The following is a 22,156-nucleotide window of genomic DNA, read 5'->3' on the forward strand; positions in this document are numbered from 1 at the left end:
TCCTGTTCATACTTTGAATCTTTATTGATATGACAATAGCAGTACATGCTCTTGGTGGCAGCCAAGTATCCAGATGTTCAGTGCTCTCTGTGTTGCCTACATGCTGGGGTTGCTATGGCACCTGCCATAATCTTTTACAGTATGAGACCAAGAGAGGAGGTGGGAAGGGAGACTTGTCAGATGGGCAGGATCTGAATTCTGGGGCCAGAAAGCAGAGGGACTTTGGTTCCTCTTTGAAGCTTGGGTTGTTGTGAGGTGGTGTGCTGGACCCAAGACATCTTTCTTAGAACCTTGAGTGCCTGGATATGACCTTAATGCTGGCAGGTAGCATAGTGCTGAGTTTATCTTGAAAGACAGAAATAGTGTCATGCTTTGAGAACAGTTTGTTAAGGAGACTGTCAATGAGAGGACAGCCAGTCCTCCAGGTCTGAGTTTTAGGAAGGACCACACAATGGCGTGCTGAATGCTAACTCAGGCTATGCACGAGGAATTCAGGGGTGATGGGAGGATCCTGTGTAAGAGGACATTGTTAGACAGTGCTTGGTGAGTGACTGTTTGTTTGTGGGTGGATACATCAATGACCATAACCATCAGCCATCATTACCTTTTCATCTGATTCGTCCACAAATATCAATTTAGCAGAGTTAGAGAGAAAACTGCTCTGAGAAAATCGAGTGCCTTCAGGGGTCAGAGGCATCCAAGCTCACAGAATCTGTGAGTATTGGAGGATTTGCTGGAGATGAACCACAGAGGCCCTGGAACACATCACAAAACCCATGAGGGGAAGGAGTACTCCCAAAGCAGGAGGTAGCTGCTAGCCTGGGAGGGAAACCAGAAAAAGAAGCACAGCCCAGCAAGGAAAGACCACAGAGGACTTGGGTAAGGGCTACTGAGAAAGCAAGTGCATGGCGAAGGTCAACAGAGTGACACAGGTGACCAGCTATGGGGGACAACACCCCAAGATGGGTTTAGGTGGCAGATTAAGGGAAAGGCCGAGTGGGAGACCAGGTTTGGGACCTTGAGTGAGCCACCCAGCATTTTCCCAGAAAAAAAAAAGGGTTGTGGGAGGAGCTTGAGCTAGGGCAACTGTCAGTGGTTTCCACAAACCCAAGATCACTTCTGTAGGTTCTTGTGACTTCTGAGCATCCACAGGCAGTAAGGACCCCCTTTAGGTGGAGAGTGACTAGGCCTGCTCACTGCAGATGTCGCCCTCATTCTCCAACTCCAGGTCAAACAGGGCCTCTCCACTCTACAGTCCTGAGCCTCAAGACTCTCAAATTGCCAATAGGGTTGTTAAAACAGATTTCAGGCACCCACGGCTGTCAGTGTAGAAAGCAGCTGGGACTCAGGTCCAGTGCCTGATTTTGTGTTTATTTCTCCCTCCTCCTTAGATTGCAGTGTGTGTGGGCGTCTCCTCAGCCAGCAGTCCGGCTGTGCCCATAGTAGATATCCGAGGTTTTAACTGTGTGGGTTTGTGTCTTTTTGGCAGGTGTCTCCTCTGTGACTTCCCTGATGTCCCTGGCTTGGGTGCTAGCTTCCTATCACAAGCTGCTGCGGGACTCCAGGGACGACAAGAAGAGCATGAGTTACAGAGGGGCCCTCATCCACCTCTTCTGGCGCCTCTTCACCATCTCATCCCGAGTTATCTCTTTCGCCCTCTTTGCTTCCATCTTCCAGCTGTATTTCGGGATCTTCGTGGTGGTGCACTGGTGCGCCATGGCCTTCTGGATCATCCATGGTGGGACAGACTTCTGCATGTCCAAGTGGGAGGAGATCCTCTTCAACATGGTGGTAGGGATCGTGTACATTTTCTGCTGGTTTAACGTCAAGGAAGGGCGGACTCGATATCGAATGTTCGCATACTATACGATAGTCTTGACCGAGAATGCTGCCTTGACGTTCCTTTGGTATTTTTACAGAAATCCGGAGAGCACTGACTCCTATGCCGTGCCAGCACTGTGTTGTGTCTTCGTTAGCTTTGTGGCTGGGATTACGCTCATGCTCTTATACTATGGCGTGTTGCATCCCATGGGGCCGCGGGCTAAGGTCTTTGCCAGCTCCTGTTGTGCCGAGCTGCTCTGGGGCATCCCTTTGCCCCCTGATGTTGAGCCTATGGCACCTCAGACCCCTGGGTACCGGGGGACCCAGGTCACGCCCACCAGAGCCGTGACGGAACAGCAGGAGGACCTCACGGCTGATACTTGCCTGCCCGTATTCCAAGTGAGACCCATGGGGCCCTCTACCCCCTCAGGGCGTCCTTACCACCCAGAAGGGCCCCTGATTAAGATTGACATGCCAAGAAAGCGGTACCCGGCCTGGGATGCGCACTTTGTAGACAGGAGGCTGCGGAGGACTATTAACATCCTGCAGTACGTCACCCCCACCGCAGTGGGCATTCGCTACCGAGATGGGCCTCTGCTCTATGAGCTGCTGCAGTATGAGTCTTCACTCTAGAACACCTTTATCCAGATTGAGAAGGGGACCTTAAGTTTGGTTGCGGTCAACGCCGCCTGCAAGAAATATAACCCTCCCTTCCCCAATACACAGAACCACCACCACCACCGCCACACCAACAACACCAACACTACAAAAAGATCAATAAGTCACATCCCCTTCAGATAAGCTTTCTTTCCAGTCACTATATGTATACAAAGATATTCTCTATGTTTTATAAGTAAAAACAAAAAGAAAATCTTTCTTTTGTTTTTTACACATAAGAAACAGTATTGAAAAAAATTAAATAATCCCACACTACAGTTCCTAGGATGGAGAAGGAAAGCTAATCTCCTCTCCAAAACAAACAAACAAACAAACAAACAAACAAACAAACAAAAGTTTTCTACTTTACACCAAGTGTAGATCATTTATGGGATTGGTGCTGATTGAGAGAACAAAACAAAACAAAACAAAACAAACAAAACCTTCAACTGCCTTATGCCCTTAGGTGCTGAGTTTCTTTAGGTACTGTCACGTTTCCTCACAGAAAACTCTCTGGTAACTTTTGTACTAGAGAGAAAAAAAATTAAATAATCAAATGAAACAAAAATCTACCAACAAAGCAAATAAACTAAAACCAAAACAATCCTTCCTATCTGATGATTTGTATCGAAAACCAAGCAAACAAACAAATTGACCAAAAGCAAAGGCATAGAAGCCCCTCTCTCTGTTCAGTTTCTCCTGCCCCCTCCCCATTTTACAAAGCCTTCTGGAAGCTAAAGGGCTACTTGGATCTCCACTGGCCAGAAAAGCTCCGTGAAGGCTGGCTATGTGCCATTTTAACATTTGCCTAGCAACAACTGCATTGTTTTCCCGTGCAGAAAAATAAATAAAAATAAAAAATAAACCCAAAACACAAAGAGAATGAAACTCCCAAACACCCAATTTGATAAATTCTAAAAGCAGATCAAAGGAGATGTTCATAAACGCCATCAAAGAGAATCAGCAATGATTAAACTCAGCATGGTAGCAAAAGGGACCACATCAGTTTAAAGGCACAATACTGCAATGATCTCTTCTGTCACTTTAAGGCTGAGAAGGGTGCGTGCATGTGTATGAGTGTGTGTCACGTGTGACAGTGTGTAAGGCCTCTTCTCTTTTCATTTGGTGGGAAGCCTTAAATTGATCTGGAAAGAATTTTTCATTTTTCATCTGTGCTTAAAAAAATAACATAAAGAGGAACACTAGAATATCTATCTATCTATAAAAAAGTCAAACCATATTAACCGACCCATTTCACAGACTGGTGCTTCTGTCAATGTGGTTGGCTGATACTCATTCAGCCTGGTGCATTTGGGGTGTATGGACAGTGTGTGTGTGTGTGTGTGTGTGTGTGTGTGTGTGTGTGTGTGTGTGTGTGTGTGAACACCTGCTGTAAGGTCTTGCCAGAAATACACAGAACTGAAGTGAGGTAAATGCTGTGCTGTGGTAGCTGGGAGACGAAGCAAGAAGGCTGGGTGGGAAGGTTGGGTAGGTGGCATCTGTGTGTGGCCATCTTCCTGGAGAGCAAGTCCCCATCCCGGCAGAGGCTGATCACCCAGGCCCTGTGGCTTTGGTGAGGATCAGAGTTTTTTTTCTCACTATACCAAGGTGAATTTCTGGAGGTGTCACAGGTATGCCTGACCATTTGTAAAACTTTTTAATTTGTTTTTGGAAGGTACTGTTTCTTTAAAGAGTATTTCTGTTTTAGGGTATTATTTCGATACCATTTTATCTCTACTTGGGCACAAAAAAAAAGAAAAAAGAAAAAAAGAAAAAAAGAAAAAAGAAAAAGAAATTTAATCATAAAAAGAAAAATATCTCCACAAAAGATATATATGTGTAAATATATATATATATCTATATATATACATACACAGTATTTTTAAGTACATACTGTTAGTCTTTGTTGTCTGTGGTTGAAATTGGTTTTTAATTCTGGATTAACTGTTCAGGGTGCAAGACCTCACACTGAGCTATTCTTAAGAGAAGTTCAAAAACTGAGGAAATTTTTTCTGTTTGTGATTGAGGGATTTTTAAATTTTATTTTAAATAACTGTTAAAAAGACAAAACTCAGTCCCTCTTTGTTACCCCTTTATAGTTTACCTGAATCTTCTCTTTCTTTTCTTAAATCTTTAAAATATTGTATTAGTTGTGAAACCCTCCTTTGTTCCACTGTCTTATCTCATGTGTCACTGCTACTTTGCAGGACTTCCCTTAGATGGGGTCTCTGGGGGTCCTACCTGGTCCCTGCTCTGGGAAGCAGGATACAACAGAGCACACTTGGGCTGAGGTGAAGACCAGCTGGGCTGCCCACCTGGCAGTGACAAGACAGGGAGAGAGGGATTGCTTGGAGCTGTGTGTGAGAGCAGTGAACAAAGGGAGCTTCCTATATGACCTGTCCACTTGTACTTTCTGGGGCTCCGCCCCCAAGCTCCACCCAATACTCTGCTCAGGCTGGGCAAGATGAGTCCATTTGTGGGGTGGCAGGGCATCCCTTCGGCTAGCTTTGGTTCCAGGTCCTGTCTGTCTCAGGTCTGGAGCTTTGTGTGCCAGTGAATAACTTCCTTGAAGCTGTTCAGTGCCACAAGTCCCCTCTGGACCTCTGCCACTCCACTTGTATGTCTACTTTTAGACACTTTTCCATTTTATCTCTTGCTCTTTGACCCCACCATTGGCTTTAGTCTGCCATCTTTGTGTGACCACTCTATCTTGGGCAAGTATGTACAAGCACACGTGCCCGTGTTTATACAAAGCTTAGAAATTGTGGGTGTTGGTTGAGAACATCCAGAGTGGGAAAAACAGCTTCTAGCTTATGGAGGCTTGAGCCATGGTCAGTGAAGGAGGAAGAGGTGAGGCCGTAGATGTCTCACAAGCCCTTTGCTTCAGCTGCGCTGGGTTTGGGCTCCCTTTCTTCTTTAGTAGCATTTCTGTTCTTCTCCCAAGCACCCCCACTATACCTTACCTTTTCCAATAATGCAATTGGGAATCTGTGGGCAGTATGAAGGAAGACCAGAGAGACAAGAAAAAGGAAGAAGCGTGAGCCAAACAGCAGAGAACAGGGCAGGAGGAAGCAAGGTCCAAGAGACTAGATCTGTGTCTTCTGGCAGCATCACCCTCATCTTGTAGAGAGTCCTATTTCCAAACTACATTGTTCCCAAGCATTACTTCCCATGAAGTCTTCTATTCTTCCCCTTTAGAGGCCATTGGTAACTCAAGTGTCAGTAAAGGACTTCACACATTCTCAGTGTCTTCCTCACAGATGACTTGGGCACGCCACAGCAGGACCACTGCGCTGAGTCATAGTGCCATCACCCCCTGGCAATCTGCCCTGATAACCTTTTGTTTCACGAGTCAATAAAATCTATCCAAGTTTTCCCAACCGCAGCCTACAGTGTTTGTAACAGACATCTCTGCAGCTCTTTCTTTCCCTGGATCTCTGGATGGCAAATAACCAACTCCTGATCTTTAGCTTTGATAGATAAGACTGTTGGTACCTTGTTCTGTCTTTCCAGACTGTCCCCCACCATACACTATGCCTGTAGACCCTCACATTTCACTTCCCTAACCCCACAGAATATCAGTGCAATGAGATTAGTTTTGTTGCTATTGTTTCTAAAAAGCCTCCCCCCTCCGCATACTGGGTGGATCTGCCTTGGGAATCTTCCGGTCTTTCAGGGACATAATAGAGGAAGTTAAGAAGATCTAAATCCACCAAATCTGTTCCTATGCCCCTAAAATTCCAGATATCTCAAAAAAAAAGTCCCCCTACTCTTTAAGATCAGCCTCGTCCTGCATTTGGAACCAGGGATGTTAGGAGGAATCCACAAAGCCCAGGTAGATTGGGGCAGGAGACAGTGGGCTCCATCTTTCCTAACTATCCTAATCAAGGGAAGACACATCTTCCCACAGCCTGAAGGACCCCTCTATCCTACTCTGCAGATACAGGATCACCCAATTCTTTGTGGTCCCTGTGACCTCTCAGCAGCAGTGACTCCCTAGGACCTCATGGTGGTTAAAAGTAGGCAGATCCTGTCTAGTTCCAAGGACAACTGTCCTGGTCATATGACCTTTCATGCTTCATGTTTTAGACCCAATTTTCAGAGAGACATCTGGTATTTTTAAAAGCACCAAGTCATGTAACTTTCTCCATTCTTCTTCCAGCCTGACCTGCTGTCACCACTTAGATGTGTGTCTCCTTCTGAGCAGCTCTGGGAAGGTCAGGTGCCCCTTCCTCACATGCATCTGAGCTCCCTTTGCAGTTCCTCGTGCCTGAGAAAGAACTCATGATTGCCTCCCCCCTCATCTATTCTGTGCCTCAATACATGGATCTCTCATGATCCCCAAGCCTTGATGCGTCTAGACCTGAGAATTTCTTCTCTACCCATTACCTTAGAACAGAGCCTAAGTGTGCAGGTTTGGGCCCCTGGTGCATAGATGGGATATAGAGGAGAATGAAGCTGGAGTGTATTCAGGATTCCAACACCCTGAAGTGCTAAGTCTCAGGCCAGGTAGGCTGTGGCTGGTCATCTTGTATCCATTTGCCCTGTAATTGGCAAATATTAAAACAACCCCACCAGATTTGACCAGGAGCATGGCATACAATTTAACATGTAAGAGGTCAGTGTGATTCCGTGGACCCAAGTGGCACTTCTAGAGTTGCTTAGGAAACTGCCAGGGAAATCTGAGCATGCCCCAGGGAATCATGGGAAAGACGATACATGGAAGAAAGAGAGGACTTTGAGGAGTCAACCTCCTCAGGTACTGACCAGCCTGCCAGAGAGTAGTTCCAGGCATCGTGGTCTCAAACACCTGCTGATTCCCGAGCTCCCCTCTTTTCAAGACACAGCATAGCCTCCTGTGGGAAATAAGAAGCTAAGCTCAACCTTTGCTCCTTTCATCAAGACCCAGTTGGACATGAGATAGATGTTATGGGAACCTCTCTAGGTTCAAGTATGTCCTTACTTTAGCTCCTCTTCTCAAACTGAGCCCTGTGCTAGTTTGGGCTTCCTTCTTTTCTCATCTACAGCCCAACCTCTGGAATGTGGCATTGGTAATGGTTTACTAATGGCAGGCAGCAGCCTTCTCCACTCTTAAGAGCATCCTAAGTCAACATGTGCCTGTCTCAACTTTGAAATGTAAAACGATGTAAATTTTCTTACAGGTTTTCTCTTAGCCTTTCCTGGAGTGAAAGGAAGATGTTGTGACAAAGTTTGGCTCACCCTCCCCATCCTTGGCTGTTTGAAAGGTTTAGGTTTTTCTCTCTAAACACTGCATCTGTTGCTACTGGCTAAATGTCAAAAGATACTAACTTGACCTAGTCCCAGCTTTCTTCTCTGCCCACGTGGATCTTTCGGCTTTACTTGCCTCCTAGGCATTGTCTGCTTCTTTCTCTCTCTACCTTACTTTGTGGTGACTGGCAGGACACAGCAGGAGTGTTCTGGAGCCAAAGGTCGTGAGTGCTATTAATGATGGCCAGAGAGCAGCAGACAGACTGTCTCTGCAGGAGATTCCCCTTCTTCAGGCCAGCACCTGTGTCAAGGGCTAAGAATAGACCACAGGAGCAGGCAAGGCAAGGACCTAGAGACACTTGCCCTGGGGTGCCCCCATTGCATGGAGAAAATGTGTATGTCCAAGTAGGAGACGTTGCCTTGGCTGGTCTCCAGCAAGGATCCCTAGCCCCCTCCTCAGACTAAAGTCAGTCAGGGATCTCTGTTCCTACCTTTGGGGAGGATGGCTTCTAGAGCATCACCTTCAAGGCAAGGGGACTTTCCTCTTGGTAACTGGGAAAGCACCTGTCTCTCAGTAACCTTTGGCCATCTGTCACTGCAGATACAGATGAGCAGTCAGCCATCTGACTCTTGTCCATCCTCAATGTAGACCTGGGGTCCTCAGGCTTGAAGACTTGTTTTAGCTTCACACTTCCTAGGTGCTCTGCCTGAAGTCAGAAAGACCAAGAAGGGCCACCGGCTGACGTAGGGCTCCACTGTGACCATGGATAACTCACTTCACCTCTTGGTGTATTGGTTTCTCCATCAGTAAAGTGGATGGTGAGCAGATAACCTCTGCTTTCCCTCCTGCTCAGGGATGCTCCAACAATTCGGTCAATGCTGCCTGTATTGGAGGCATCTCATAAGAATAACGGTGACTCCATTCCTTAGGAATTAGAAGTATGGAAAAGGAGGAGGTTTCAGATATACTTGACACCCAGAAGCATAGGAGATGAGCAGAAAGGGGATGCAGACAGGGAGAGAGCCTTGGATCATCAGATATGTCACAGCATTGTTAACTTGCAGGACAGTAGTGTCATCTGGCCAGGGACATCTGGTCACCTGGCACCTGCTGGGCATCTGTCAATTCTTAAGTCCCATGATGTTAGTTTTTCCTGAATGACCAGAGGAAATACAAGGGACTGTGCTTCTGGAAATGGCTACTAACGGAGCAGCTGACAGACACGAGATCCCAGAGCAAAGTGGCTCTGGGATGGTTTGGGAGGTGCCAGAGCTCTCTGGGAAGGGTCTCTTGCCTTTACTGAAATCCTTGAGCTTTTTCTTCTCAAATGGACTCATCTCCCCCAGGACCCACGCAGAGTACAGAAAGCCCAGATGTGCTTTTCCAGTACCCATATTGTCAAGTACAAATGCTCATGCACGGCATGGTCCTTCACGCTCCCTGGTGTGCTCTGCATGGAGCCTGCAGGCAAAACTTCAGAGATGTGTGGGACCAGGGAGTAACATGCAATTTCTTTTCTTTTCTTTCTGTTTTACCAAGTTGGGATATTTTCCTCCTCACAATTTGAATTGAAAAAGTTAAGTTCAATTTTTTTCCTCTCCCTGACCCCGCCTCCTTTTAAACTATGGTTTGACTGTTATCATTTCAAATACCAAGATACACTTGGAACAAGGAAACAGACCCATCCTGAGAACCTCACTGTTCTTAGGACCTAACCCAGAGTGAGAGCAGGTGCGAGCCATGGAGGATATTAGCACTCAGAGGTGAAGCCATGATACCAATTCTAAACTGGCTCCGAGAACCGTCTTGCAAAAAGAGAACTATAGAAGTCCAAGTTCCCATGGATCAGTCAACCTGGTCCTGAGCTAGGTCTGTCCTGGTATAGATATTCTCACCAAAAATTACAAAAAGAAAGAAAAGCCACTATGTGAGACTGCCCCAGAGGAACAGAGTGCTCTCAAGGGCAGGTCATGGGTACTGCTGCCAAATTCTTCTGCCCTTGACCATGGAGCCCTGACCTGACTCTCTTTGCACCTGCTCTGACTCTGGTCTGTGAGGTTAATGCTATTCGATGCAAAGGATTGGATCGAGTGGCCACACTCTGAAAGTCAGTAATAGCTCCTTTGAGTTTGTGTCTGTGTGTAGTGAGGCCCACCCTGCTGGCCTTATCTGTCCCCACGAGGTGTTTCAGGTGCAACAGAAAGGAGTACAGGCACCTCCAGCTGCACCTCTGCACCCATCTGTGCTCATTCTGACTCATGAAAAGACCCTGCAGCATTTGTGAACAGGGACTTGGAAGATGGATGCTCAGAGCCACGGAGAGCCTCGATGGATGGATGGCAGGCAAGAGATAAGGATGAGGCAGGATTCCGGAAGTGTGCTGAAGGAAACTGTGTCCAGCTGGCCAGTGCTTCCAATTCCCTGGGGCAGAAACAGCAGAGTGTATTCTTTTCGAACACAGGAAGTTGATTTTACAGAGTGACTTCTTTAAGCATTTTCTTTGTTTTAACAAAAGGGTCAGAGAAAGCATTTAAATAAAAACATGGTGCTTTCTCGTGGACAGACAGATTGCGTCATTGGGAATTGCAAGACTGCCCTTTTGGAAATGTACCCAAGTCGAGTCACTCTGGAGCCAATTTCTCTTTCTGTGCCATGAGAATATTGCTTACCTACCTCACAGGGGTGTTGTGAGGATAAAGCAGTTTAAGGTTTAGTTAAAGCACTTTGAGGATAACAGTGTTATGATTACAAGTCTGCTTTCTGTTTAATGCCTTTTTCAGCACTGATTGAACACTGACTAAATATGAGGTGCCATGATATGTGCAGGAGAAAGGATCACAGACTAAGTCCTTACCTTCTTTCATTTATGTATATTTTACAATGATAACAGAGAATAATGGAGCTGGCTCAATGTGGGGTTATATTGTCATCTGCTCCCAGAAAGGCCACTCTCCTTTTAGAGTTGAAAAGTGGGCCTTCCAGGCATGCCCTGGCTTCTGTCAGACTGTGCTCCTGAGAAGCTCTCTCCTTCCTCTGTGAGGAGATGAAGGCAAGGAGCTTGTGCGCCCTGGGACCAGTGCTTACTACTTTGGTTCTGCTGTTGCAAGTATTCCTCCCGGGCTCAGTGTGGCGGCAGCTCTCTTCTCTCTTTAGATCCAGAGTCCCTGTGGCAGTCCTGGAATAGCTTGGTAGTTTTTTGGCTTGTTTGTTTCCTTGGAAAGCCTGGTACTCTGTTTGCTGGAAAGCCTTGGCTTCCAAAGACGAGGATCTTTGCCTGAAGACAAAATGTTTGACTGTCTTGTTTGCCTTTGCATTTTGGTGGTGGGGGAAGATTTTCAAATCTCGCATAAAACAAAGCCTGCTTAAGTTTCTCATTTGCTTTTCCATGTGCATTGAGCCCTTCCTTTCCCAGCACACGATATGGGACAAATGTGTCTTGTAACAAACAGCACATTTCAAGTTGTTCGAGGAGTACCGTGCCATAGGCTTGCTGGTTTCTGCCAAGAACCTCAGCTTCAGAGCTGAGCAAGGCGAGCTTCCAGCCACAAATTCAGGCCTCCTAGAAACACTCCCTGGCCTGTTAGCTTTGGAACTCCCAATGTCTGCAGGGCTGTGTCCCTGGGTCCCCGGTAAGTCTCCTGCCATCAGAGTCTCCTCAGAACCCAGTAGGGCCATCCTCTTTGTTTTAGAACCAAAGCAAAGTCATCAATTATTCTGAAAATTGTCCTGTGATTCCAGTCTTTGAAGAATTGCTGGGTTTTCCTTTGAGAAGGGAGAAGTGACAAAGAAAAGGGGAGGAGGTTATTTGTCTTGGATGGGGAACCACAGGGGTCTCGAGTGGGTTTCCCTAGGCACTGAGGCTGCTAGAGGGCATGTCCTTGTGCTCACCCAGAGCCCGTAGTAGTGGGGGCTCCAGTGTTGGTCCTTCTGAACTTCAGCTGCTTCAGTGTCCTTCCCGTGTGGAGGAGCACTTCGTATCCCATGTTGTTGATTCCAAAAGACCTTCCTTCTGTGCTGCCAGTCCCTATGTGTGCCTCCTCCCACCCATCTCCCTTCCTTTCCCTCACCCTTGTTGTCCTCATAACCCCAGAGTCACACGGGACTTATTACATCCAAGTGTAGTCAGTCCATCTTTGGGCCCTGGAAACATCGCTAGGACTTTTGTTGCCAAACCCAACTGTGAGTAATATTTCCATTATCTCTCCACATCCATGGGGTATTTTCTGGAAGAACAAACATTAAAGAAAGCCACTTTCCTATAAGTATTATGGAAAAGCTGCTCCTTGGGGTAGGAGGAAAGCAGTTGGAAAGTCATGAAAAATGAGAGTTCACTCGCAGAGAGGCAGCTCCTACTCAGCCTTAAGCTTTGGCCTTAAAGAAAATGATGGGTGTGTTACAGAAAAGAATATCTTAAGAAAAGGAAAGAAAGAAAGAAGAAAAGAAGGAGGGAGAGGAGTAGGCAGGAAGGGACGGAGAGAATGGAAGGGAGGGAAAAATTGAGAGACAGAGAGGGAGAAAGAGGAAATGACCCTATTGAGCTCTCCCTGTCATCTCTCGTTGTCATCAGGCTGTTACCATGTTTTTTGTTTTTTGTTTTTGTTATTGTTCAAAGCAAATACATATCTGACCCTCACCCCCAAGTTCCAGTATTTTCTGCTCAGTGTCTTCCTGCTAGCCAGCTCTGGTACAGGCTTCCAGCCTCACTAACTCACTCTGTTATGCTCTGGCTTTTCTTGAGTCTTCGGAACTCAACCCCTCCACCAGAAGACTAGAATCCACTTTCCTCAGAATGGTAGCAAGCTGGGGTCATTTTCTTATATCTGTCTAAGCTTTCCTTTTGGAGGCTCTTCTCTCAACCCAATAATAGTCTGTGTGCTGCTAGCTGGCTCTTTACAGAGTCAGAGAAGTCAAACCCCTCGAGTAGTTTAGAGACTTGAGTGTACACCATTTTTAATTTTCATGAAGGGCTAACCTCAGGGTGTTGTGCCCCATTGACCTTATGTCCACTATGGGCACTGGTGGTTTGAGAAATGGGTTATAATCATTTTCCTGGATTTCAGTGGAGCAAAGTTGTAATTAATCTTGAAATTCCAAGGGTTTACCCCACAGACCAATGAGCGGGCATCTACTATCCATGAAAGGTGAAGACTTAGAACATCACTTCCAAGCTACCACTGGTGACTTGGACCATCCCTTCCTGATTATATGAGGCCAGAGGCACAAACACCTCATATGTCCATGGGGATTCTTTCCTCTGCCCTGTCCTTCCCTATCCCTGATGGTCAGGTCAGTTGTTCCCCAAGAGAGGAGGTAAATGGACTGTGGCACCCCAAGCACAGCACATGCCTCCCTCACCCTTGACTCTGCCAACATTAACCATGATTTCCAGTAAGCAGAGCCAGTCAGCTGAACTTTAACCATTCAGCTTCATAGCCGCCTCTGATAAATGAGCCCTGCACTTGAGACATCGAAAGGGAACCAGTTTCTGGCCCACATTTCAATGAAAGATGCCTGGCCTAGAAGCAGCTTGGCCTGGGCATCAGAGAGGGCTTAGCAGCAATGCTGCCATTGATCACATGGGCCGTGCACACATGTTGCTCATGTGCACCTTCAGAGGAGATGGGGAGAAGCACACCAGGGCTGTGCATTATGGGATTAATGCCCCCCCTTTGGAGGGAGACTGAGGAAGGAGGCCATTATTTGTCGATGCTTATGTATGCCCTGGCCTGCCATGTGGTTTAAGCAGGGAGAGAGGGGAGATATCGGATGATAATCCAGGCCTAGAGGCTGGAAATGAATTTCAACTTGTCACCATAGGCCAGCATACAGACTCCCCATGGGAAATCATTAAATGTGAGCTCTGTGACCTTCGGCCAATTATTAGCCTTCCTATTTATCAAGTTTCTTGCTTCCAAACTGTTTGTTTCCATTTTGAAATAGTCAAGACGCCTGGCTCAGAAACCGTCTGTAGAGCTGGGTAGAGTCTGACAATCACACAGAAGCATGGGCAGGATCGGGCCAGTGCCGAGGGAGGGGAGCACATGACCTCAGGGACGGAGGACGACTTAGGGGAGGCAGCTTCCCAGCTGAGCCTGCCACTGGTTTCCATCCCAGTACCCTGGCCTACAGTCCCTTGGTGCCATGAGTCTCGCCTTTCACCCAGTGTCATCTGGGAGACAGTAACGATGACTAAATTGCATTCCTCTTTCTCACTGCTACTGCCAGTGGCCAGGAGCAGGGCAATAGCAGAGACGATGAGATATGACCTTTCAGACACCCACTGCCATAATCAGGAGTACCTGGGGCCACAAGGCAGAGGAAAGGCAAGGGAAAAGGCTTGAGGTTAGTTCCTGCCCAGAAAGAAGTTCAAGAAACCCTAGGGAGGAGAGAAGGGAACAGAGATCATGCCAGACATGGCAGACAGGCTTCCAGTCAGCCAGGGCTACAGTGGAGGAGGCAAATGATGTGGGAGGAGTCCTAGGTGAAGAGTGAGCAGATGGCTCCCCCCCCCAGCCCCAATCCCAGGAGGCTATTGGAGATGTTCCTTGTAAACAGAGAACATTTCTGCAGAAGCCTCTTGTTTGTCCCTTGCTGCTTGTGCCCCAAGATAGGGTTAGCTATACAGCTGGTAACACAGAGAGCAGTAGCAACCATTTACTTACCACCTACAGCAATGAAAGTGCCACTCAAGGCTCAGCTAAGCATTAGGATTTGCAAACCATGAAGGCTAAACCTGCAGCTTGAAGAAGCAGAAGGAAAATCAAGAACCACATTTACATCAGTGAGCTACAGGGACGGGCTGCCAGGCCACACTACCACTGTCACCAGCCAGCTGACAGGTCCCTGTGCAGACAGACAGCCATCACAATTTTGGTCCCGGGTCTCTCTAGCTCATCCCCATGGGCTTAGATAGTAGAGACAAAAAGACTTGAAGCCTGTAGGACCCACCAGCATGGCCCATGGACTCTTCTATTCCAATATAGACTTAGAGTCAGGCAAAGACAGTCATCAGTGAGGGCTCTGCATCCAATTTCCTGTCACAGTATAAGTACTCATGCCAACTAGGAGTGTCACTTCCACCTGGAGTCAAACACAGAAGAGGTTTTCAGCAAGTATACTGGGGGAAATTAAAAGGTCACTGTGTTCACTCAGCAACACCTTCCTGGGTTTCCAGTGGCCTATGAAACCCTTGCTGTTCCAGATGTCCAGTAATTTCTGTTTTCTTAGCCAGACTCTCAGGATGGAGCAATGCGGGTTCTAAGTCAATATGCATGGCCCTTAGCTGTGTGGACATGCATGGGTATTTATCTATCTTCAGCAATCTTCATTTGGTGCTATTTGTGGCTAACTGGGTGTGGATGTAATAGGCCCTCCCTTCTTGCCCACTCCTTCTCTTTCCTTCCTTCCTTCCTTCCTTCCTTCCTTCCTTCCTTCCTTCCTCTTTCTTAATTCATTAAAACCAAGTTAGCATGACATGTAGATTTCTGTGCTCCCCTTTTAGACAGGGGTTGGCTTCCAGTGTCTGAGAACCTCCCATTTTTAATTTTAGTATCAGACATGTTTTTCTTTTCTATTAGTCACTGGAAAGGACAATGCCAGACTGTCATTAGAGCCTCCCTTTCGGTGAGCTGGGATTGGCAGATGTACATGGATTGAGATCTTTTGACACAAAGGCTTTAAGGTTCTTGCTAAATTTGAACACCCTGATTTATGCCCCCACCATGGTGAGGTCAGAGCTGTAACAACACAAGATTTAACTTCTTGAAACCCGTGGTGCCTTTCCTTGTGGTGCTTTTCCGTCATGTGACTCCACTTAAGGTGGCCACTTGCAGCAAACAACAGTACCAGGACTTCTCTTGAGTCTTCCGTGCCAGCGCAGTCAGAGACGAGAGCGTATACACATGTCAGTCAACATGGATATAGATGGACCACTGTGGTTCTGTAATTATATATTTGAGGTTCTGATGCAGCTTTGGTGGGGGTTGATCACTCCTCTACAAAAATATAATGCTCCGCTAGACCTACTGACTCTTTGGAGAATAATGACCTTAGGGATAGATGCTGACAGGCAAGATGAGCTACCTGTCTTCCTGTCCCTGGGATGAGCTCTCTTCTTTTGTGAAAGTTGCTGTCTCCATGACACAGAGCACTTGATAAAGGAGCACAAGGCAGCTTCTTTTAAACTTCCTTTGGTGCTGATATTAAAAATATATATATTCTTTGTTCATTTTGCTTCTTTTCTCGTGGCCAGAAGCTGCTTTTCAAAAAAGAAAAAGAAAAGAAAAAAAAAAAAAGAAAAATCTCAACTCACCAATCAAAGTTGACAAAGGATGGTTTGGGAATAAGAGGTGAGAGGTCGGGCATTCTTGATTTGAGTCCAGACTCAAGACAGTTTCCTCTGTAACCTTCTTTGGTCTCTCAGACTCAGTTTCCCCATCTAAAATGGTTACCATACGATTTCCAGACCTCATGGGGAAGGCTATTAGTGGGATTGGCTGTTGGGGACACAGTCAGTAAATTAATTCGGAGACAGCAGCTTGACCTGACTTTGAGATTCTGTGTGTATGTCATTGAGATTTTCACCCCGAGGCTTGGTTTGCTCCCTCTCTGCAGCTACCATCATGGTTTCATCTCCTCCCTCCAGGACCTGTGGACAGTAACCGATGGTGAGCCTCTAGGGCGTTAGGGAGTGCTAATTTCTCCCAAGGGAACATCACTAATGCTGTTTAAGGTGCTAGAATCAAACCTCATTTTATACACTTTGGTTCTTAGAGAAAAAAAAACATGCAGAATTCTTTCTGTGAGGCCTTATAATAGATTGTTATAGCTGGTCGTTTATCCAAAAATCGAGAGGGAACAGAAACCACAAATAAAATGCAGAGACTGCATAAGCCGTAACTAAAAGACCTTTGTTGTTTCTTATATTAACGTAAACTACCATATATGTATACACACGTGTGTGCATATATGTCTAGATATGCTGAAGGCATATAGCAGGAGTGGAAATGTGTACAGTATTCTAAACTCTATTCTCAGTTTCCCCTTGGTTTGTGACTTTGGGTACATGTGTGTGGAGGAGAGTGGTGAGGGTTGGGTGACAGGTGCTGAGTGTGAAATAGGAAGTCTTTCCTCTTCTCTTCTGTTCCACAGCACAGAGAAGGCAGGCTGAGTGAGAGAAGAGAGACACATAGCAATGTAAATGTGCTTTCTCATCTTCTGCGCATGGATATTTACATTTGGCTGTGGTCTGTTCTCTAATCATATTGATGACTGCCTAAGGTGTTCACACATGACATTTACCTCAAGAAAGCTTAAAAAAAGGGTTTTTTTTCCTCTCTCATTTCATAAAAAGTAGTGACTCTCCTCTAATCAAAGTGTGGGGCATTGCCACAGAGAGATCAATAAGAGAATCAAACCATTTCTGGTGCTTTTCTTCAGGTCTCGTCCCCAATCCTCTCCTTTAACTGCTACTGTAAAGCAAAGCTCTGAGCTCTTACTTTGGACAAGAAGTGGGGATTCAGGCATGTGTACTGGTGAACCCAAACTTTGCTGGAACAAGCAGCAAGGGGGTCTTTCAAAGGTTGGGGTTGGCTTGTGTGGTTTTGGTTTGGTCTGGTCTGGTCTGGTGTGTGTGTGTGTGTGTGTGTGTGTGTGTGTGTGTGTGTGTGTGTGTGTACACTGTATATGCGTTTCTGTGTATGATGTGTCTGATGGACAGAGAACAAAATACTGCAAACAGAAATGAACAGAAAATAAAATCAATCTATCAGATGCTATTTCTCAGATGATGTACTCGCTCGCCTTGGTGAGAAGCCACTGTCTCACAGCTATGCAATCTTCCAGTTTCCCTCCACCCCCTTCACCTCAGATTCCAAGCTGTTTTCCATATCCCTCACGGATTGTTTTTTTTCCTTTATCCAAGAACCACAATGACCAATCTCTGGTTCAAGGTGAGCATGCTACAGTGATTCTTTGCCTGAATTTAAGAGCTAACAACCACAACGAAAGTTTTCTTTGCTTTCATTTGAAATGATTCGATGTACTAATCCTGTTTGGTTCTGTAAGTGATCTGATGTGTATTTTGTGTTTCTGTGTTTACAGTTTGTTTTCATCCTCTTTTGGTTCGAAATGTTTAATTTCCTTTAGAGATTCTACTTTTCATGGTATATGTTTTGGGGATGTGTTGACTTAATGAAAGAAAAAAATTTGGCTTAAGTGGAACAATGATCCTGTGATCTCTGTGGCTGAGGGTAGGGTGGCGGGCAGCATGCACCTGGAGCTACTGTTGTAGCCCTCCCAATTTGCTCCTAAATCAGGCCATAGCTGGAACCTGTTGGATGTTTCTCTCTTTATTTATAGTCATCTATACGGAGTAACCTGTCCCAGAGGGCCAAGTTGAACCTTCCACCTCAGCCAGTTTCATCTTCCCCAGATAGATGTCATTTCATACCCACTGACAAACCTCACTTTTCTATCCTTTCCAGTACCCTGTCCCCTGACAACATGGACATCAACTTGCCTCTGTTTTCCTTTTGAAGCTAATGTAAGTACAAGGGGACTCTTCAAGGGCCTGAAAGCATAAATGTGCAGGAAGTCAGCCCTTCACCTACACACTGTACACAGCGTGTGCTGTGTGGTGGAGTGACATTGTGAGTATGCCACATCCCAGCTCGTTGATAATGTCCTGTGAGGCTAATTCAACTGCTAAAGCTTCGCAAGGTCTTGAGATGAAGTTGTGGAAAAGAAGAGAGCCCTGGGGTTCTATAAAGCACAACCTAGGCAGGGAAAGGCCCTGCAGGCAGAAGGCAGCTCCTCCCTTATTTAGGCTGAGAATGCACAAGTCTGATTTTTGTTCGTGGTTTACAAATCTTGCACAAGGTGGCTGAGCCATCCAAGACAGTTTTTAACAGACAAACTCAGACACTGCCTAACTGCTGTAGCACAAGCTGCTCCCTCTCCCTAACTGATGGGAATTCCTTGAGATAAAGAAGGAGATCACTGCTTGCATGAGAGTAGCATAGTCTTTAGCATACCCCTGACCCCCGCAATCTCTCTGCTCTCTTAGCTATCAGGAGATGCTTGAGACACATCCCAGGAACTTTGTCCTCTTTCTTTCTTCTAAAAGCAATACCTCTTTGGATGTTGTTTTCTGGAGACTTTGAGGTCCACTTATATAAGCACCCACTCCTGGAAATCTCTGCCAGAATCTAAGCCATCTCTGAGGTTTAGAAAATCCTGCCAGCATTTAAAACACTTAAGTAGTGGTTAAGGAGTTGGGGCTCTATCTATAGTTGCTGAGATCCTGACCTGTGACCCCTTCCTCTCTGGACCTATGCTATCCATGTTCAGGTCCAGATATGACCACTCAGCTCCAATGTTTATAGGTCTTCCGAGAGACGAGTTTCAGGCAAAATGAAGAGAAGCCATGGGGAGAAGTATGGGGACTGTCAACTCCCAAGGAAAAGTATACATATTCCTGCCTCTGAGGCCTGTGATCGTAGTGATTCTCAGGGACTGTGTCTGTGGGTGCTGACTGTTCATGATCATACCTATGTTGAGGAAGCGCCTGTCAGAGTGGGCATGCCCTGCCGTAGATGTGGGCTAGTGTATGGTAGAAGTGCCTACGATTAGTTGCCACTTAAGACAGTGCATGTCAAGAATGCCCAGGCTGAGGAAGCATGTGAAGAGTGTTCCCAGGATGACTTATCAGGGGAAGGAAGCTGATCAGGAGACAGTCAAGCTCTCAAGTTCCCTGTAGTACCAGGAATCACACTGTCAGAGTAAGCTCCAGCAGGACCTTGGGCAGTGTTAGCCCACTGTAGCAGGGCAATTTTAGAAGGACAGGGGACTCCCATTCATGGGAGGCTGACATAACTAAGAGCAAGCAGAGCAGGAGACTGATGCTGCCCCCTTGCCTAGCTCAGTTCACCAAAATCTTGCAAGGTCAGAAGTCTCAGTCCATGTTACAGGTCAAGAAACAGAGGTCCATAATGCCTTAAACATGGTTCTGTGGTCAGTTAGAGGTATAGTTTGGTCTATATAGTTGGTCCTGGTCTGCCTTGGGGGTTCACTCCTTTTTAGTCTCTTCCTGAATCATTCTTTTCTTGCCAAAGCTCACAATGATCAGGTGGCTCACATAGCCTGGTAGAGAGGGAGATGGATACCAAGAGACCTGCCATTTTGTTTCCATCCAACAAACACAGCAGGAGGGCCCCAGCTGAGGTGTCAGCTGGAGGTAGGGATGAGCATAGGGCTGGGGACCACATCTTCTCCTGTCCCTACATTTCTAGGCAGGTTACTTGCCTCCAATGAGCTTCTGTTTTCCTGTGTCAAAAATGCAGAGGTGGGACTGCAGCCTTTATGAACAACGCTACCAGAGAACACTCAAGAGCAGGATGGGCAAGTGCAGTGATGGAAAGTCTCATATAATGAGCTGATGTGTTCAGACCTAGGAAGGCCAACCATGCTCCAAACCTAAACCAGGGAAGGGAAGGCATAATGACAAGATGGAACCAGCTTAAGTGAGAATCACAGCCTCCAGCACCAGAGGCAGGAAGCAGCAATGAAGGAGAGCACAGGGAGCAAAGAGGGAGCCAGAGAAGTGGGCATGTGGGGTAAGTGAGAGGGGTTTGAAGGTGGGGAAGGTAAGATGGATCTACTCTGCTGACCCTATCAACCCCTGCCTTCATAAGTTTGCAACAGCAGCTCTGCCAGCTTATTGCCTATGAGCTCTATGACTCAGTGCACTTGTGGACACACACTCCCAACTCAGCACTAATCCTAGAGACTGTCCACCATGAAAGCCCAGGTACAGAGCTGAGTATCACTGGACAGGGCACAGTAGGATCTCAGGGTATCAAGGAGACACTGTCATCTCAGTTTTGTTCATGTCCTCTGTCACAGGTCTCCAAAGACAAAAGTCACTGTCTCCTTTGTTTCCCATAGGATACCATGAAATCAGATAGTCTTCCTTCAGAACTGTCCCAATGTTGCCTACTATAGTCCCAGCTGCTTCCCTTGCTTTGAGTCCCCAGTGGACAGAGATCCAGTATTTGAGAGCCTTGGATACCCTTGGTCTTGCCTGGTCCAGGAACTCCTGAAGACAACAATGGGAATCCCAAACTCACCTGGCCATATTCTCTGAGAAGGATGTGATCTGACAGAAAGCCCCACACCCACAGCCAGGCTGGAGAAATTGTCTGGCCTCATGGTGGCTTCTATTTACAGGTGAATTGATTTTAGTTCTTCTCTTACCTATCCTGATGTTTGATGATCAAAGTTCAAAGTTTGGCCTTCCCTGGTATGGGCCCAGAAGGGCAGGAGGAACCCTGGGAGCCACCTGAATATATATAAATATTCATATCATCTCCAAAGCTTTGAGAACCTTGAGATCTTCCCTTAGGCCTCAAACCAATCCTCTTGTTGCACTTCCTAAACACACAGTTCAAACTGGACTATGTTGTCTATGGACCAGGGATTGTACTTAGCTTCAGAGAGAAAAAGAGGGTCTCCTGGAGTGCTTTCAATCCCCAGGTCAATGAAGCACAAACATGAGAGCCAAGCCTGTCAAACTCTGGCCTCTCACCTTCACACTTGCCCAAGGTCCTCCCCGCCCCCCACACACACACACAAACTAGGCATTCCACCAAGACCTCTCAGCCTTCCCTCTGGCCCACGCTGCCCTGGCCTTTAGTTGTCTCCAGTATGGCTCAAAAGAGCAAATTTCATCCAAAGCAGGATCTAGTGACAAGCAGAAACATATGTGACTGTAGCTCATGAATTAAACCATCCACTGAAGTCTGGCTCACTTAGATAGATTGGAGTTCTGGTCCCTCTGCACCCTTTGTTCTAAGTCTATAGAGCTTTCTGGCCACATACAACATGGCCAGCTGTTTCTCTGCCATATGCTTGTGTCTAAGCTGACCTTTGCTAGTAAGCTGTTTTCATGATTCACCCAGCCCTAAGTCCTCCTCTCCTGCTCCTTCTGTCCACGTTTCTGTCATTTTAGGACCAGACTCTGTAGTAGTCACTACCACTCCAGACAGTCACAGAGCATGCATACAGTCAAAGCTGAAGATGGCCTTCTGGTAGTCCATTAGCTTCCCCTTTGGAAGGATTATTAATTGAAATGATAAGGGGAAAGGGATTCCAACTGGCAGGCTCTTCTTGCTTCTGAGAGCAGCTGATCCCAGAAAGAAGCTGGGTTCATTACAGTTGGTGTATTAAGGCCAGCAGTCCTCTTCTTAGGAGCTACCATTGTGAAGATGCTCCGGGAATTAAAACGCCATGACATGCTCACTACTAACTGGTGAGCTCCTGGGACCCCCCCAGGTCCCACTTGGCAAGAAGGCAGAGAATAACCCTACAGGACAGGTTACTCCTGATTAGATAAGTTAACGCTCCTTCCAGGATGAGCATAGAGAGCTAAAAAGCAAAATAATAACGACA

General features: G+C 46.5%; 1 protein-coding gene across 2 annotated transcripts in view; it reads left to right on the forward strand.

Moving 5' to 3' along the window:
* Positions 1 to 22,156, forward strand: part of Xkr6 (XK related 6) — a 236,890-nt gene that overhangs the window by 199,866 nt on the left and 14,868 nt on the right. Inside the window, exon 3 of one of the 2 annotated variants that reach the window (XR_010057819.1) lies at positions 1,490 to 20,935. Coding sequence is in view for 1 of the 2 variants with exons in the window: in NM_001012042.1 (NP_001012042.1) it covers positions 1,490 to 2,454 (965 nt within the window). In the remaining variant the exon portion in view is untranslated. 2 annotated transcript variants of the gene reach the window in all.

The sequence above is a fragment of the Rattus norvegicus genome, chromosome 15 (assembly GCF_036323735.1).
Source record: "Rattus norvegicus strain BN/NHsdMcwi chromosome 15, GRCr8, whole genome shotgun sequence".
NCBI classification, from domain to species: Eukaryota; Metazoa; Chordata; class Mammalia; order Rodentia; family Muridae; genus Rattus; species Rattus norvegicus.